At 34.1% G+C, this 17,500-nt stretch overlaps 2 protein-coding genes across 3 annotated transcripts in view; both read left to right on the forward strand.

Annotated features, from left to right (window-relative positions):
* The window catches only part of LOC107595208 (annexin A11-like), a 16,177-nt gene extending 2,384 nt beyond the window's left edge, over positions 1–13,793 (forward strand). The window contains exons 3-13 of the mRNA XM_016285552.1: positions 3,915–4,257; positions 5,508–5,542; positions 5,693–5,845; positions 7,367–7,454; positions 7,570–7,664; positions 7,761–7,874; positions 10,054–10,144; positions 10,243–10,335; positions 11,764–11,867; positions 12,065–12,187; positions 12,617–13,793. Coding sequence (XP_016141038.1) covers positions 3,924–4,257; positions 5,508–5,542; positions 5,693–5,845; positions 7,367–7,454; positions 7,570–7,664; positions 7,761–7,874; positions 10,054–10,144; positions 10,243–10,335; positions 11,764–11,867; positions 12,065–12,187; positions 12,617–12,676 — 1,290 coding nt within the window. The 5' untranslated portion in view covers positions 3,915–3,923 and the 3' untranslated portion in view covers positions 12,677–13,793. The remainder of the gene's footprint in view (positions 1–3,914; positions 4,258–5,507; positions 5,543–5,692; positions 5,846–7,366; positions 7,455–7,569; positions 7,665–7,760; positions 7,875–10,053; positions 10,145–10,242; positions 10,336–11,763; positions 11,868–12,064; positions 12,188–12,616) is intronic.
* A 3,382-nt stretch (positions 13,794–17,175) lies between these two features.
* The window catches only part of dlg5b.1 (discs, large homolog 5b (Drosophila), tandem duplicate 1), a 44,349-nt gene continuing 44,024 nt past the window's right edge, over positions 17,176–17,500 (forward strand). For both annotated transcript variants that reach the window (XM_016285512.1, XM_016285514.1), the window contains exon 1: positions 17,176–17,500. This exon is cut by the window's right edge and continues 316 nt beyond it. The gene's annotated coding sequence lies outside the window, so the exon portion shown is untranslated.

Consider the following 17,500-nt stretch of genomic DNA (forward strand, 5'->3'; position numbering starts at 1 on the left):
CAATATTGTAATGCATTACTTTTAAAAGTAACTTTCCCCAACACTGGTAGTAACACACACACACACACACAAAAAAATGATATATACATACAGGGCCTGAATTTCATTTTGGAAAATGGGGAGGAATTCCCCCTTTAAGTGGCTCTTATGGGGGTTAATTTGAGAGGGGAGTTAGGGTATTTTTTTTTAAAGACATTTTTAAACTACAATCATCTAACCTAAATGTTTCGTCACCCTGTGTATTTGTGTGTTTCAGTTTATAATGTTGATTCATATTTATGTTGTGAGGAACATAAAAATAACTTTGATTTCAAACTCCGAATTGAAATAATTTGAACTAAAAAAGACAAGTAAACAGTCAGTAATAAAATAAGAATAGATAAATGACAAGCAATGGCACAAACACATACAATAACAAGATACAAATAAAATGAACGGTGCTTTAAGTTTCTCAGGAAGGTATAACAACAATATTCAGAAGTACCACAAAAACCGAATAATCTATTTAACTTTAAAATAACACTGGTTAGTCTTTAATGTATAAATCAACATTAATGACAGACAGCAGCAGGTTTATTTAGGTTGCTGTCTCTTTAAGACCTCCTGCACGGATCTAACTGTTACACATAAGTTTTGGTTCTCAACTGTTTGCATTCACGTAATAGCCTATATACTGACAATGTTTAGTATAAATCGACTGTTTATCAAGACGTGCATTTTGACATAGTTTTGTATGTATTTGGCCGTTTCCCCGGTCTGACGTTACCAAAAGAAGCCCAATTGGGTGGGAACCCGCCTGGCAACACTGACGCAGAATTAAACCACAGCTCACTAGCAGCCAGTGTGTTGGGGGTAATGCGAGTTACGTAATCAGATTACTTTTTCAAGTAACTAGTAAAGTAACGCATTGCTTTTTCATTTACAAGAAAATATCTGAGTTACTTTTTGAAACTTTTCAAACACACTGACAGCTCTCATGTTGAGAGAAATCTGGAGTAAGTAGGCTACAGAGGCATGCATGATGTGCCCTGTGTATGGTTAGTTCTAGACTAAATATGAACATGCATTTGCTCATCTCACCTGCACAAAAACAGATTCAGCATTCCTCCAGATGAATAAAGAACAGTGAAATGCAAACTCAGAATATGATGCAAATCTGATACTTAAATGGTTAATAACACAAATATCCTTTATGTATTTAATCTCATTTTATTAACCAATGTCTTTGCTGCTGAGCTTCGATTATCAAATTAAATCATACTAATAAGCAAAAAATACTTTAGATAAACTAACATTTGTGCTTCATTTGTTTTATTGCCGAAGAGTGTTGAACTTTCTCCTGCATTCTGCTGTACAGACGTGAATGGACTTTTCCTGAGGTTTATTCATTTCACTTTTTAATGTGAAATGGCTTTTACATTTACCAAAAATAGAACTTTATATATTAAAAACAAACAAGATAGCCCAGCCCAGATTTGAAAAATAACGCAAAAGTAACGTAACGCATTATTTTCCATAAGTAACGTAATTAGTTACTTTTTTAAGGGAGTAACACAATATTGTAATGCATTACTTTTAAAAGTATGCTCAAGTGTATGCTCACATATAAGGCACTGCATGGTCTGGCCCCTCAATATCTGTCTGCACTTTTAACTTTATATACACTCAAGCGTCATTTACGGTCCTCACAAGATGGTTTATTTTGTGGTTTAACTTCCCCCAGCAGCATGCAGTCACGCTAGAAAGTTAGTGAACCTTTAAAGGGATAGTTACCCCAAAAACGAGACTTCTGTTATCATTTAATCAAGTAGATCCAAACCTACTTCTCACTGACTAGTATTTATCTAAATATCTTTGTTTCAGAAAGTTTGTGCACCATTTATTTAAAGATTCTAATGGAGGAAGGTGTTTTAACACTGACATATGAAATAATAGTTTTTTTAACAGTTTATTGAACCTTTAGCCTAGATATATATAAAAATGTTTGCATATGTGTTTTAGCTTATTTGTATCAAGTATCATATTTGATCCATCAGGTTTTTATGGCTCATATAGTCTGATATAGTGAGAATATGGAGGAAAAACAGCTAAATTTTAGTATGCAATTTGGTGCAGATGCTGATATATTTATATGACCAAAATTCTGATGCTTGTAAATCAATGAAATCGTTTTACCAGTATAGCAGATACTTACATAAAATGATATAAATATCAGTCGTCACTCTGTATCTCCAATTATATGACGCGATTTAAATGATCAAAACATATAATGCAATGCAATACAGTGATGATTGAGAGGTGAAGAATGCCTGATGATCATGTGTGATTTTCACTGATTTTATTAAGTGGGATGTCTAATTTATAAGTTTAAAGCTAAGCAGCTTTAGACCAGTAAGTGCTTATATGCTACTGTAAATGAAAATCAGGTATTAAAGTTCAAACTTATTTTAGTCTTTTGTTAACCTTTGGCCTATATAAGCAGAACACACTTGATAAACCTGCCACCCACACACACACACACACTCTCTCTCTCTCTCTCTCTCTCTCTCTCTCTCTCTCTCTCTCTCTCTCTCTCTCTCTCTCTCTCTCTCTCTCTCTCTCTCTCTCTCTCTCTCTCTCTCTCTCTCTCTCTCTCTCTCTCTCTCTCTCTCTCTCACACACACACACACACACGTATTGTTTGGTCAGTGGTATATACACATTGGGTGTGGGATTGCAGTGATGAAATGTTCACTCCTCAAAGGCTTTAAAGATTCCTTATCATGCTAATGTCTTCTGGGTTAAGATGTGTGTACAGACAGGGCCGGCCCGAGCGTTTGTGGGGCCCTAAGCAAGGGCCCCATTAAGATATTAATAAGACTTTTGCAAGGAAAAGAGGACTAAAAATAATCATACAATGCTAGTGCAACATATTAAATAAATATATAAAAATTTTATTCAAATTTAATAAAAAAATAAAATTTAATTATATACACACACATGCATGCACACAACTGATATGTGTGTGTATATATATATATATATAATAGAACTATGTGCAAAAGATAAAACAGTGTAAAACTATAAAACAAAAATGCAAATCACTGTACAGCAATGAGGGATAAAAATAAACAACTAAATATATCTGAATAGGTTATTAAAACGTACCTCATCACTGTAAAAATTGTCAAAATAAATTAAATTTTTTTTTTCATTTTAAACATATTTGTACTTATTTAAAAAAGATATTATGTAGTGTGTAACATATTAAATATATTTTTCTGTAATTATATTATGGCACAACTATGCAAAAGTTACAGCAGTTTTTGTGGAAACAAACTAAATGTGCAATCGCTGCAAATCAGGTACAAAAATGAGGGATAAAAAAATTAAGATCTAAAAATCTTAATATTGAGAGAGCAAGAGAAAGCAGATCTTTGTCTAATTAATTGTGTTTATTGTGTTAATTTTACTTTTGTACGTTATTCGTGATCAACCATGACATTTTTTGGAAGGAAAAACACTCTTACAAGTTGTCTTATGCAAAAAACAGAACATTTTCGGGGATGTCAACCAAAGTGAATGAATTAAACAAAGATGGAATGATATGAGACACGGACTATTATGAACATCTGGAATCTGAGGGTGCAAAAGAATCAAACTATTGAGAAAATCATCTTTAAAGTTGTCCAAATGAAGTTCTTAGCAATGCATATTACTAATCAAAAATTAAGTTTTGATATATTTACAGTAGGAAATTTACAATATATCTTCATGGAACATGATCTTTTAGATTTTTGGCATAAAAGAAAAATCTATAATTTTGACCCATACAATGTATTGCTGGCTAATGCTGCAAATACACCTGTGCTACTTATGACTGCTTTTGTGCTCCAGGGTCATATATAAGCATGTAAATGCCCTGATGTGTGCAGGTGTCAGAGATGAGTTACCCCGGATACCCTCCTGCAGGTGGAAGTTACCCGCCTGCCTCCGGCCCGTATCAGCAGGCCCCAGGCGGATATCCACCCCAACCGGGAGCCTACCCTCCCCAGGGCGGATACTACACCCCTCAGCCCGGCGCGTTCCCCCCCGGAGCGGGATACCCCCCCCAGGCCGGCGGATACCCTGCCCAGGCCGGCGGTTACGCCCCCCAGGCCGGCGGTTACCCTCCTCAGGCCGGCGGTTACCCAGCTGCCCCGGGAGGAGGCTTCCCGCCCCAGGCAGGAGGTTACCCCGCCGCCCAGCCCGGGACCTACCCCAACATGCCCCCTGCAGGTCAGTGCGGTTAGTCTGAGCTCTGCATGCAGAAGCATCATGGGATTGTTGTTGGTCGTAGTGTGTGTTTCTGATGCTCTGATGTTATTAATGGGCTTCACAACTGGCCACAGCTTCTGAAAAACTGAGCACTAATGGGATGTATTAGTCATATTGTGTTTGCATGCTTGTAAAAAATAAGATTGGAGGGGAAAATATTTGTCTATGCATTGAGTTTGAAATGCATCAGTTCCCATTTATGATGCATCATTTTTCAAAAATTAAATATATTGTATTTTTAATTTATATATATATATATATATATATATATATGTGTGTATGTACATGTGTGTATAATTTTTTAAGAGCACATTTCTTCTCTCTAATTTGACAATTGACAGTGAATCTGTTTGCATGCTGGTAAAGATAGACTATAATAGCTGGTATTAAAATTTCTGTGCTGCAGAAAACCTCAGCATCCTGTCATTAAAATGAAATGTACTGTACTGTAGAATGTACTTTTCAAAGTAATAATAACAACAACTAGATAAAAAAGTTTGTCAAGACAAACTTTAAGTTGGCTTGAGAAAGCCGGACCAGAAAGTTTGAAAAAGATTGAAAAGTTTAAGAAGTTTAAAAAGTTTTAAGTTTGATGGTTTATAATACCGTTTATTTTACATTTTTCACACATTTTTCTTACATGTTTTAATTTAAACAGTTCTAAAAATTAATTGATCAAATTTCAGTTGATTACATTGTTTTATTTCATTTTTTATTCTTAATAAAAATATATATTTTTATTCATTTAATAAAAAATAAAAAAACATTTTATTTAAAATGTTATTAATTTATTTGATTTCTGCCTATTTTGATAATAATATTTGCATTAAATCATAATACACAGAATCCATAAAAATTAAAACAGACCACACAGAATTTCTTAAAGAAATAAACCACATTTCATAATGTTAATGTTAAAATTGTTAAAGTTTTAATTTGATTGCTTAGACATGCTTTTTGATTATTAAAATGTAATCAAAACTTGAAAACAGAAAAACTAAAACAGAAAGCTAAGAATTTTTCTAGGAAAGATTTGTGAAAAGGATTTAATATAGCCCTAAAAGTGTTTATTTTCAAATGCATCTGTTTCTGTTTTTCATGCATCATGTGTAATTAAAAAAAATTATATAGTTGCATAATTCTTTGTGTTGTTTGTTGTGCTTTGATTTTCTGTGTTTCTGTATTGTTATACGAGTTATTTGTGTTGTTAGCAGGTGGATGGGGCGCCCAACCCGGCTTTGGAGCTGTAAGAATCCCTTTATTTCTGCCTCTTTTATTGTGCATAATCAGTTGTGTGATGTATTTTTAAATGCACTACAGAATTAGATCGATTAAGCTCTACTACTGAAGTGTGCATCATGTGACTCGTCTTATAAATGTCTTGTGCTCTGTGCAGCCGGGTGGAGGAATGCCTCAGGGTTACCCCGGGGTCCCAGCGCCGGGACAGCAGCCCATGCCAGTGTACCCGGGTGCTTCAAACCCGTCAATGCCTGGGTACGGAGGGGGTGTCCCGACCGGACCGACACCACCGGCCGCTCCTGCTGTCAATGTGAGACACTGTCAGCTTCATCAGCCACTAGGAGCTTTTGTTTGGTTTAGATCATCATGGTCACTGACCTGAAATTACAAACTTTCATCATCTAGAATCGCTCTTATGTGTATAGTCAAAATTAAACCTTATTCAGTAACCCAGGAACAAACTGTCAAGGAAATGCATTGGTCAGACAGTGTGGAAACCTTGACTTTAATACATTAATCTGCCCAGTTAACCACTGTTTCTCAGCTGTAGTCCAGGGCAGGTAGAACAAGAGAGACATAAAAGAAAACAGGAAATAACAACACTTGACCTCAGTGGTTTGTTAACTTCCTAATTACAATATAACCGTTTTCTGTAGTTTAAAGCGAATGTGAAATAGCTTTTACAATCCATTTACTTCACACACACACACACACACACACACACTTACACACACTTACACAATTTTATGTATAGATATGTTGGATATATTTTACTAATTATACTGTATATAATACATTTTTATGCAATTACTTTCTGATTAATGTATTACAAATAGTGTCAAAACGATTAATCGCATCCAAAATAAAAGTTTTTGTTTTCAGAATATATGTTGTGTGTACACTCGGTGTATATTTATTATGTGTATATATAAATACACACACATGCATGTATATATTTAAGAAAAAATATGTTATGTTTATATATTAAATAAATTTATATATAATATAAATGATATGAATATAAATATATACTTGTAAATACATGTAATATTTTCAATATATATACTGTATGTGTGTGTTTATATATATATATATATACATAATAAATATACACAGTACACACACGCATATTCTGTAAACAAAAACTTTTATTTTGGATGCGATTAATCGCGAATAACTTAAATAAATTTATATATAATATAAATGATATGAATATAAATATATACTTGTAAATACATGTAATATTTTCAATATATATACTGTATGTGTGTGTTTATATATATATATATATACATAATAAATATACACAGTACACACACGCATATTCTGTAAACAAAAACTTTTATTTTGGATGCGATTAATCATGAATAATCGTTTGACAGCACTAATTACAAACAGTTCAAGCAATTAACACAGCTAAATGCAACATTTATTATAATGGGCTTATGTGATGAGTGTTTTTACCGCATTTAAATTCAAAGTTAGAATATATTTTTTAAAAGTTCTGTAGCAGTTCAGGCCTGTTTAAAATGATGCCACAACTTTACTGTAATGTTAAATGGCTATATTTGCTCATTTTATCCCCAGAAATCTGTTCAATAAAAAAAAAAATCGTATCAGTATCAGTACTTAGTAAAAAGATGCCATTAAATAGATATTGCAGATAATCATGATTAATTATAGACAAATTAATGTAAATTTTTAAAATTGCATTTTAAAAATGTATTTACAATTGATTAAATATATAATAAAAATAGAAATGTAAAGTAACATTGTAATATGTGACTGATTGGAAGTGTTTCGTGATGTTGGTTGTGTTGTTTATGTTTAGAAGGGTTACCGCGGTACCATCAAGGACTTTCCTGGCGCCGATCCGCTCCGAGACGTCGAGGTGTTACGGAAAGCCATGAAGGGCTTCGGTGAGAAGAAATTCACCCAAAATAATTTCCATTTATTTGAACCACAGAAAATGTTTTGTATGCTATACATTCACATGTCTTAAAATACAGAGAGCTGAATGTGTTTTGCTCGCAGGAACCGATGAAAACGCCATTATCGAGCTTCTCGGCAGTCGACCCAACAAGCAGCGCGTGCCGTTGAAGGCGGCGTATAAAACCACTTACGGCAAGGTGAACATATGAGGAGTGAAGCATCAAATACCTAACAATGTGAAAGACTGTGTTGTGGTTTCTTACGTATAACTTTGCGTTTAAAATGCTTTGCAGGATCTGGTTAGCGACCTGAAGTCGGAGCTGAGAGGAAACTTTGAAAGTCTGGTGCTGGCCATGCTGAAGGCTCCTGCGCACTTCGATGCCTCTGAACTCAGGGAGGCCATATCGGTGAGATTTCCTTTCTTTCCCTTCGTTTTTCAGGAAGATATGTGCAAATCCACTCAGATACTAATATACCGGTCAATTGTTTAAACATCTCTTTCCCAAATCCTAGCAAGCTGCCTTGCCTCTACAATCGTACATGCAATGCTGATAAAAGCTGAGCATCCCAGTGTAGTATGCAGGGAAACAAGCCAAGCGTGCTTTCGCTTAATCTCATATGCTGCTGCGCTCATTAAGGAAACACGATACATAATTACAGAGTCGAGAGCAGAAATACTGCCAGACTGGAATGAATGACGCGCTCTGAGTCTGTGATTATCATCCCGCACTGGAAAAATATGCTGAATATATGAAAGAATCCTGATGATTGAGTGACTGAAAACTAAATATATTTGGAAGCTTGTTTCTGCCACGGGATAAAAAGATAATAAAGGTAATTGTGACTTTTTAGCTCACAATGCTGACGTTTTTTTCCTGGAGAATTCTCAGTTTCTTAACAAGACTCGGACTTTGTTTCTCTGAATTACGAGTGTGCATCTCGCAATTCAGTTTTTTTGCTACAGAATAAAGAATAAAAAAGGTAATTGCTAAATTTTCTCTCACAATTCAGACTTTTTCCCCTCAGAATTGTGAGATATAAACCTCGCAATTCTGATAATTAAAATGAGAATTGTGAGATATAAACTCTAAATTGTGAGAAAAAAGACAAAATTGTGAGATTAAAAGCCGCAATTATCTTTTTTTGTTTTTTATTCCATGGCATAAAAAAAGCAAGACACAAATAGAGCAGAAATACTGCCAGACTGGAATGAATGACGCGCTCTGAGTCTGTGATTATCATCCCGCACTGGAAAAATATGCTGAATATATGAAAGAATCCTGATGATTGAGTGACTGAAAACTAAATATATTTGGAAGCTTGTTTCTGCCACGGGATAAAAAGATAATAAAGGTAATTGTGACTTTTTAGCTCACAATGCTGACGTTTTTTTCCTGGAGAATTCTCAGTTTCTTAACAAGACTCGGACTTTGTTTCTCTGAATTACGAGTGTGCATCTCGCAATTCAGTTTTTTTGCTACAGAATAAAGAATAAAAAAGGTAATTGCTAAATTTTCTCTCACAATTCAGACTTTTTTCCCTCAGAATTGCGTGATATAAACTCAGAATTGCGTGATATAAACCTCGCAATTCTGATAATTAAAATGAGAATTGTGAGATATAAACTCTAAATTGTGAGAAAAAAGACAAAATTGTGAGATTAAAAGCCGCAATTATTTTTTTTTGTTTTTTATTCCATGGCATAAAAAAAGCAAGACACAAACTTAGAATTCAGATTAAAAAAGTCACATTTTGAGATTATATCTTGCAATTCTGAGTTTATATTTCGCAATTCTGACTTTTTTTCTGAGGATAATGATAAAAAACTTGAATTGTGAGATAAATTTTAATTTTATTAGATTGTGGCAGAAACAGCTTTCTTAAATATCAGGCTGTGACTGTGAGGATGCTTAATAGTATAAAGTTTTTAGTGAATAAACAAAAAAATTATTTTAACTTTTAAATCATGTATCTTGATTCTGCTTAAAAACCTTGATTCCCAGCTCAGGTTATCAGAAAATATGTCAAATACACACATAATAAAATACATTGTTAAAAACATGACTCTTAAGTCACAGCTGGTCAAAACTGTATTGTTGAGAGCAAAAAAACACGTGTTAAGTCATATCGGTGTAGGCTAAAAGTCACATTTTATTATTAGATTCAGAAATAATGTAAAAGAGCAGTAAATGTAGAAGTTTACAAACAAATGTTTTTAAAACCAAACATAAATGTACATTACTTTAGTTCCTCTCACTCCACAACAAATCATTTAAGTTGAACAGTTTTCAGATGACAAGAAAACTGATGAAAGATATAAGCATAAATTATAGTGTCATTCATTATAAACAACATTTATTTTAAATTGCAAGCCTAAACTAATTTATTTAAAGCAAAACTGAAACTATGAGGGTGTGTGAAACGTGCCTCACGTACTTCTCCCATTCGGGACACCAATCCAAATGTTTTGTGTGCTTGACGTTAATCGCGTTATACAAGTTGATTTGGAATTTAAGTCACAGCACTTTTCAGATGATTGAAAATTGAGATTTGTATTTGTAATTAGTGCTTTGCTGGCATTTTCAGGGTGCAGGAACCGATGAGGCCTGTCTCATAGAGATTCTGTCCTCTCGTAGCAATGCTGAGATTCGTGAGATTACTAAGATCTATAAAGCAGGTGAGTCTGTGTTCACAAACCCACTGAAGATCTCAGATCACGTGTTTAGTTAGTAGAGGTTTATGAGAAACTGCTTCAGATGAGTGTTTGTTGTCTAGAGTACGGTAAATCTCTGGAGGACGCCATCAGCGGAGACACGTCTGGACACTTTCGCCGTCTGCTCGTCTCTCTGTCTCAGGTACAGACACTCAGTCAGCTTTGGATCTTTTATTACATCTTACATATTACTCTTGTTGAGCATTTGATGCATTGAGGATAATTAATCACAAGGTTTTTAAGCCATATTTTTTAAAATATGAACAATAACAAGAAAAATACTAAGCAAATAGTTTCTTGTAAATCAAACTTTTTTTCAGATAGCCAAAACCTCTTGGATGACAGTGGTTTAATTGAATTGAATTGAATTGAATTTCATTTCATTTTAAGCAGAAATAAATGACTTGTAAAACATTGTAATCTTATGAATACATATTTGACATTTGCTGCAGATCAGTGTTATTTTAGTATTATTTATATAGTGTTATAGTATACATATATAATTTTTTTTAAATAAAATGAAATTTTTAACAAATTTTTTTAGACTAGTGAAAGGAAAACATCCAAAATACACATTTGTGTGTTTGTTTTATTGCACTTTTTGCATCTGTAGATTTCAATTATAATACATATCTCTAAAAGTTTTTCCTCCACTTCAGCAGCACTTACAAACACCAAACTTAGCAGTTCTATTCCTGTCTATATTCTGAAGGTTTTTACTGAGGGGTTTGTTCATATATCATTGGCCTGATTTATTATTACATTTTATCTGTTTTTGGCTTTCGATTTCATTTACAATACATTTCTTTAAAGGAAGTTTTCTCAAAAATAGTTTTTTCTCCACTTCGGCAGCACATGCATACACCAAAACTTACAGTTTTATTCCTTTCTGTATTATGAAGGTTTTTACTGAAGGGTTTGTTCATATATGATTGGCTGGATTTTATTATTACTTTATCTATTCGTGTCTGTAGATTTAAATTACAAACCGTATCTTTAAAAGTTTTTTCTCCACTTCAGCAGCACCTACACACACCAAACTTAGCAGTTTTATTCCTGTTTATATTCTAAAGGTTTTTACTGAGGGGTTTGTTCATATATCGTTTGATCTGGTTTATATAGCATTTTACTCCTAAAAGCATGGAAGTGTATTTTTCCTGTCTGTTGACAGTATTTTCTGAGTTATAAAACGAGAAATCCAAAATCCTCTCTGTAAAAACCTTTAACTCTAATATGTCAACAAAATAAAAAAATATTTGGAACCTGGCTTTATCCAATGTTCAGATTTATTTAATTAGATAATGGGTCATTTGCATATTTAAACATAACATTTAAGAAAACTTGTAACACAAAACAATGGTATTAAATGCATATTCCTAGTACACTTTTGTTGCACTTCTACAGTGTCTTTGATTTATGTGAATGTTTGTAGCCAAAGTTTATCATATGTTTCCTCTTTAAACATTTTAAAATTAAAGGCGTATTACTTATAATATTGCAACATGATTATGATACAAAATTGTATTCTGCAACTGATTAAATGTGTAATCTCAATAAACTATTCCTCTTTCTGTAATATGAAGTAATGTGTATAGTTTCTAATCATGTTCCATCTGTGTATTTTTCAGTGAAGTGCATTAAAAACACTCCTGCCTACTTTGCTGAACGTCTCCACAAAGCCATGCAGGTAGGGAATGTGCGGTTATGTAGTTGTTTTGTCATTCAGAAGCAGGTCTGATGGTTAGAAGTGGGCTATTTTAATGTACGCTCCAGCACTGTGCATGAGGCTTGTTTTCTGAACATTATATGTATGCATGTATGTTAGTAAAATCCCACTGTGGGTCAATATGCATGCATGACCTGTTGATGTTCACCTTTATTTAGGGTGCAGGAACCAAAGACCGGACTCTGATCCGCATCATGGTGTCCCGCTCTGAGGTGGACATGCTGGATATCAGGCAGGAGTATCTGCGGCTGTACGGGATGTCGCTCTACACTGCCATCTCTGTACGTCTCACACACACATGCACAATACACTGCACGATTCTTATGCTTTATTCACATATGTACAACACACACAATATGTGGCTGTGGGAAGTTTGTGTCGCCCACTGATTCAGCTGCAGACCACAGATTTTTGTGTATGCATGAGTGCTGCCGCTAAATAACACATGTGAGGTTGTTCTGCTTTAAAAAGCAAACTATAGCATGCATATATGCAACACTAAAATACATATTATTTTAACAGTTTCTATTTATATATATATACAGTATATATATATATATATATATATATATATATATATAGATAGAAGTAATTTTTAAAGCTTAATTAAGTAATACGTTTAAGAGTGTATTTATGCTTCTGTAGCTAGAAATAGAATTGTGACTGTTCTGGATATTTTTTTTAGCATATTATTTTTCTCAAATCTTCAGGGAGACACCTCTGGTGATTACAAGAAACTGCTCCTGAAGCTATGCGGAGGAAGTGACTGAAGAACCACGAAGTCAGATGCGTTACCATGACGACTGGATATGTGATGTCATCATATTAATCACGCTCGTATATCAATGTGTCAAATAATATCACTAGTGTCATGTTAACTAATATGTAATCTCTCTTTACAGCTTTATTAATTTCACAGCCAAAAATAGGATTTCATTTGTGCCATAGAAAAATGATTACTATAATACAGTTCATTATTAGTTTTATTTTGCTATCTATTCAGACTATGCATGATATCTAGAGAAGCTATATTTTGTACAGTGTCTTCAGTACCTGATGCCAAATCTGTGCTGTCACTCGCAACCAAAACTACAATCTGTTCTTCATCTCTGAAATCTGAAATGCCTTGGACGACTGAGTCTCTTGAAGTACTGAAATATATGCCATAGTTTTTATATAGTGAGCTTTATTATCTCTATGCAAGAAGAATATAGGATTATATCAATCATCATGAAGGTCTTGATGGGTCAGTCTCATGAAAACGTGTCATATTTCACCCCAAAATCAAAATATAAAATTAGAAATGATCTTTGCTTAAAGAAAGTCAAGGCTATTTTAGGAACATTGAGCTGTTTGCATCATCACACTTTTTCATGACAATTAGGCACATTTTTCTGCTAAATTTCCTGTAATGCATAATAGGTGTTTCTTTTTTGTAATTCTCATTTTTCTGAATAGTGATTCTTAATAAATGCTGTTTTAAACTAATGTAATCATATTTTGTACAACAAATACTAACATTGCTTAACATTTTTTTATTTGCATATTTTTCCATCATGGTAATGCATATCTGTGGCTCTAAAACAGACGTTTGTTTTATTTGAGTTTGGGATGAAATATGATCAGTTTTGTGAGATTGGCCCTGTTTGTTGTCATCGTCCATGACTAGCATGAATGTGAATCGCTGCAGCAGTAGAGGGCAGTAAAGTCAGCAATCTTTCATCCTGATAATCACTAGCTAAACAGGAGATTCTGACCTGTTTATTAACATGAAGAAGACCACTCTTTTCAGGGATTTCTAGCCTGTTTTTTTAGTATGTTCACTCAAACTAATCTGTACTGTTGTGTAATAACATTTGTGTCTGGTTAATAAAAACACTTCATGAATGATTCTCAAGTGAACTCCAGCTCTATTATATTATATTATATTAATTATATTATGTTATGGTATATTATATGTGACCCTGGACCACAAAACCAGTCATAAGGGTCAATTTTTCGAAATTGAGATTTATACATCATCTGAATAAATAAGCTTTCCATTGATGTATGGTTTGTTGTGATAGCACAATATGTGGCTGAGATACAACTATTTGAAAATCTGGAATCTGAGGGTGCAAAAAAATCTAAATATTAAGAAAATCATCTTTAAAGTTGTCCAAGTTGTTTACAGTAGGAAATTTACACTATCTTCATGGAACATGATCTTTACTTAATATCCTAATGATTTTTGGCATAAAATAAAAATAAATAATTTTGACCCATATTGTTGGCTATTGCTACAAATATACCCCAGCGACTTAACACTGCTTTTGTGCACATATATTATAGTATAGTATACATTATATTTTTAATGAAGTGAGGCCAAATTTAGTTTTAGAATGTTTTAATCAAAGAAAATGCTGGGTTAAATATAACCCAGCGCTGGGTTAAAAAGGGACAAACCCAGCGGTCGGGTTGTTTTGACCCAGCGGTCGGGTTGTTTTGACCCAGCGGTCGGGTTGTTTTGACCCAGCGGTCGGGTTGTTTTGACCCAGCGGTCGGATTGTTTTGACCCAGCGGTCGGGTTGTTTTGACCCAGCGGTCGGGTTGTTTTGACCCAGCGGTCGGGTTGTTTTGACCCAGAGGTTGGGTTCAAAACAACCCAACCGCTGGATCAAAACAAACCAATAGCTGGGTTTGTCCCTTTTTAACCCAGCATTTTTTAGAGTGTATTATGTTATGTTATGTTATGTTCATTCATTTTCAGATTTCAGATATTTATTTTTTGTGTCTTCTCCATTATCAGCATGCAACCCCTGGTAGATGGCCAGTAAATGAAGTGATTTGATTGGCTGATTGGATAAACAGGTCATTATTGATGACCTCAGGTCTGCTGTGCTGTGTGCCGCTCCATTAGTGTTCATCTGTGTGTCTTGTCTATAATCATGTGAATCCGTTTATCTACACAATTCCAAATGCCATCTGTGAAGTGAGTTTGTCTGATGGAGATTATGTGAATCTGTAATCTGATCATCAGAGCTTCACATTCAAACATTCAATGCACATGCAGCTTTAGCATATACTGTACACTACAAGAATAATGCATGAACATCCGTCAACAAATCCTCTCAAATCAGTCTTAACGCTACAGATTCTGCCTCCATTTACAGCGATTTAAATAAATTCACAGTGAGCAACACAAAAGTAAAGACAGCACAAAATACAATTTTAAAAGAGGAAAGAAAAGTTGACTGAGTTCTCAGAACGAGAGTACTTTTCATAAATGTAATGTTGGGGCAAGTTGTCACGTCTTTTAAATGTTGGCCAATTGATTAAATACATTTTCCTTTGGCCAAAACAGTTTGGATGTATGAGGGTTATTATAGTTAACTAAAACAAACAAACAAAACAACTACTACTTCAAAGAAAATAAATGTTAATTGAAAAATAAATAAATACTGTAACTGATTGTATTTCAGCTAGTTTGTATTGAGATAAATTTGTACTAAAATACTAAAAATAAAATAAAAATGTAAAAATATAGACAGGAAAAACCTTAAACTAATAAAAATGACAAAATTAGCCTACTAAAAGTTTAGATACAATTTAAATTAAAACAGAAAATCTAAAACTAAAAACTAATTTAAAACATTTATAAAAAACTATAATATCTCAATTATACTAAGATATCTCTGATATGTATCAGTATATGTTTTTGTGCAATATTTTGTTTCTGTTTTACAATTGTTTTGCTGTTTAAGATTTTGCTTTAAAAAAAAAGCATATATAAATAGCCTATAATACTTCTAGAAATCTAGGTGTTTTGTTATACTTTAGGTGTATTTATTGCAGCTTCCCAGTGTCTAAAATAACATATTTTGGGAAATGTTTTTTCATTTGTTGATCAGTTTCCTGTTTCCTCAACAGCACTTTCCTTCCTGTTGGTCTTTTCATTTGTAAAATCCTTTTACAGTTCCTCAGTGATGTCACCCTATATTTGGAGGGAAATCAGCAGTGAGGATTTGATGGACTCTGTGAGGTTTGTGATGTTAGTTGGTTCGTGTTTCTCCCTGTTTGATCAAATTACATAAATTAGTGATAATAGAAAAATAACAAATATATTATTTTAATTAAAAAAAAATATATATATACATTATTTTACACACACACACACACACAGACACAGACACACACCCACAGAGACACACACACACACACACACAGACAGAGACAAAGACACACACACACACACACACACATTAATGTAAAATGTTATTTTAAAAGAAATTAAAAAATATAAAAATGAACTGACATCCTTATCCATCCCTCAACTTGACCTCATTAGTTAAAGTTATGTGAGGTGAGAGTATTTCTGATAAGTTCAAATACTTCCTCATGTTTTAACAGCAGCACCGTTGAATATGTGTTTTATTGCCTGTGTTTGTGATGAGGATACAGGGGGCCTTCATGTTACACATTACACAGAGTTAACAACACAAAATCAAACATTATCAAAGTCAGATGTTACATATTCTGTGCTTTATGGACTTCGCTGTTTAAACCACAACCAAATTAAATTCCAAATAACCCGAGCAACAGCAAACTAAATCTGTTTTTGAGCATTAAAAATGAGCAGTGGTGACCTTATTTTCTCATTTCAAACTTGAGTTATATTTAGGAATATAGGTTCAATTTACATATACACCTTATACATATTTTATACATTTTTTTAAACCATTTTAAACTTTTTATTTTGCCTTCATTAGTTATATCAGTGATCATACAATTAATTTTTTTAAAGTACAAACATAAAAAGGTCATTTAAAATAGTTTTAGATGAATTAGATTGATATGTTTAGTGTGTAATTTATTAGAAATCTGAACTGCTTTCCATTGTATTGTCTTTTGCTTTGTTTTTCATTCATAAATATTAATTAATCTAATATAAACCCCAACTAAAATAACACATTCAGACAGCATCACATTTTTTGAAGTCTTTTTTTTGTTATTGAGATGACATCATCACCCAAAACTAGACAATTTACAGGAAATAGAACAAAACAGAAACAAATGAAAGAGTTTTGCGACTTTGTACTCGTCTAATCTCGCCTGTGAACGCCTAGGTGTGTGTGATCAGAAGCCCCGCCCCTCTCGGGTTCCCCTCCCATTTAACTGGTTTGAGTGGCACGTAAGAGCCCCGCCCCTATCTCGTTCCCCTCTCGTTAAACCTGTTTGATTGGCAGGCGGAAGCCCCGCCCCGTCCTCCGTCCCCCTCCCGCCGCCGGGCTTTGATTGGCAGATGATAGCAGCTGCGGGGTTGGGAAGGCATGGCGGGGCTCCGCCGCGCCTCCGGCTGGAGGTACGGAGATCATTTCTGATAAACTGTCAAACTTTATAACAAATCTAAAATGACCGAAAGCGAGGCAAAGTTGCGAGCGGCGACGGACCAGCGCCAAGCGACCTGAAACCGAGAGCTGGCAAAGATGTGAGACTCTCCGGAGCCGAAGAAGAAGAAGAAAAAAACCGTTGGAGTCTCCCAAAGTCGCAAACATGGCTTCTCGTTTATTTCAATTTCACACAGAACACTCTTTAACCGGAGCGTCGTCGTTTTC

The sequence above is a fragment of the Sinocyclocheilus grahami genome, unplaced genomic scaffold (assembly GCF_001515645.1).
Source record: "Sinocyclocheilus grahami isolate Dianchi unplaced genomic scaffold, SAMN03320097.WGS_v1.1 scaffold198.1, whole genome shotgun sequence".
Lineage (NCBI taxonomy): Eukaryota > Metazoa > Chordata > Actinopteri > Cypriniformes > Cyprinidae > Sinocyclocheilus > Sinocyclocheilus grahami.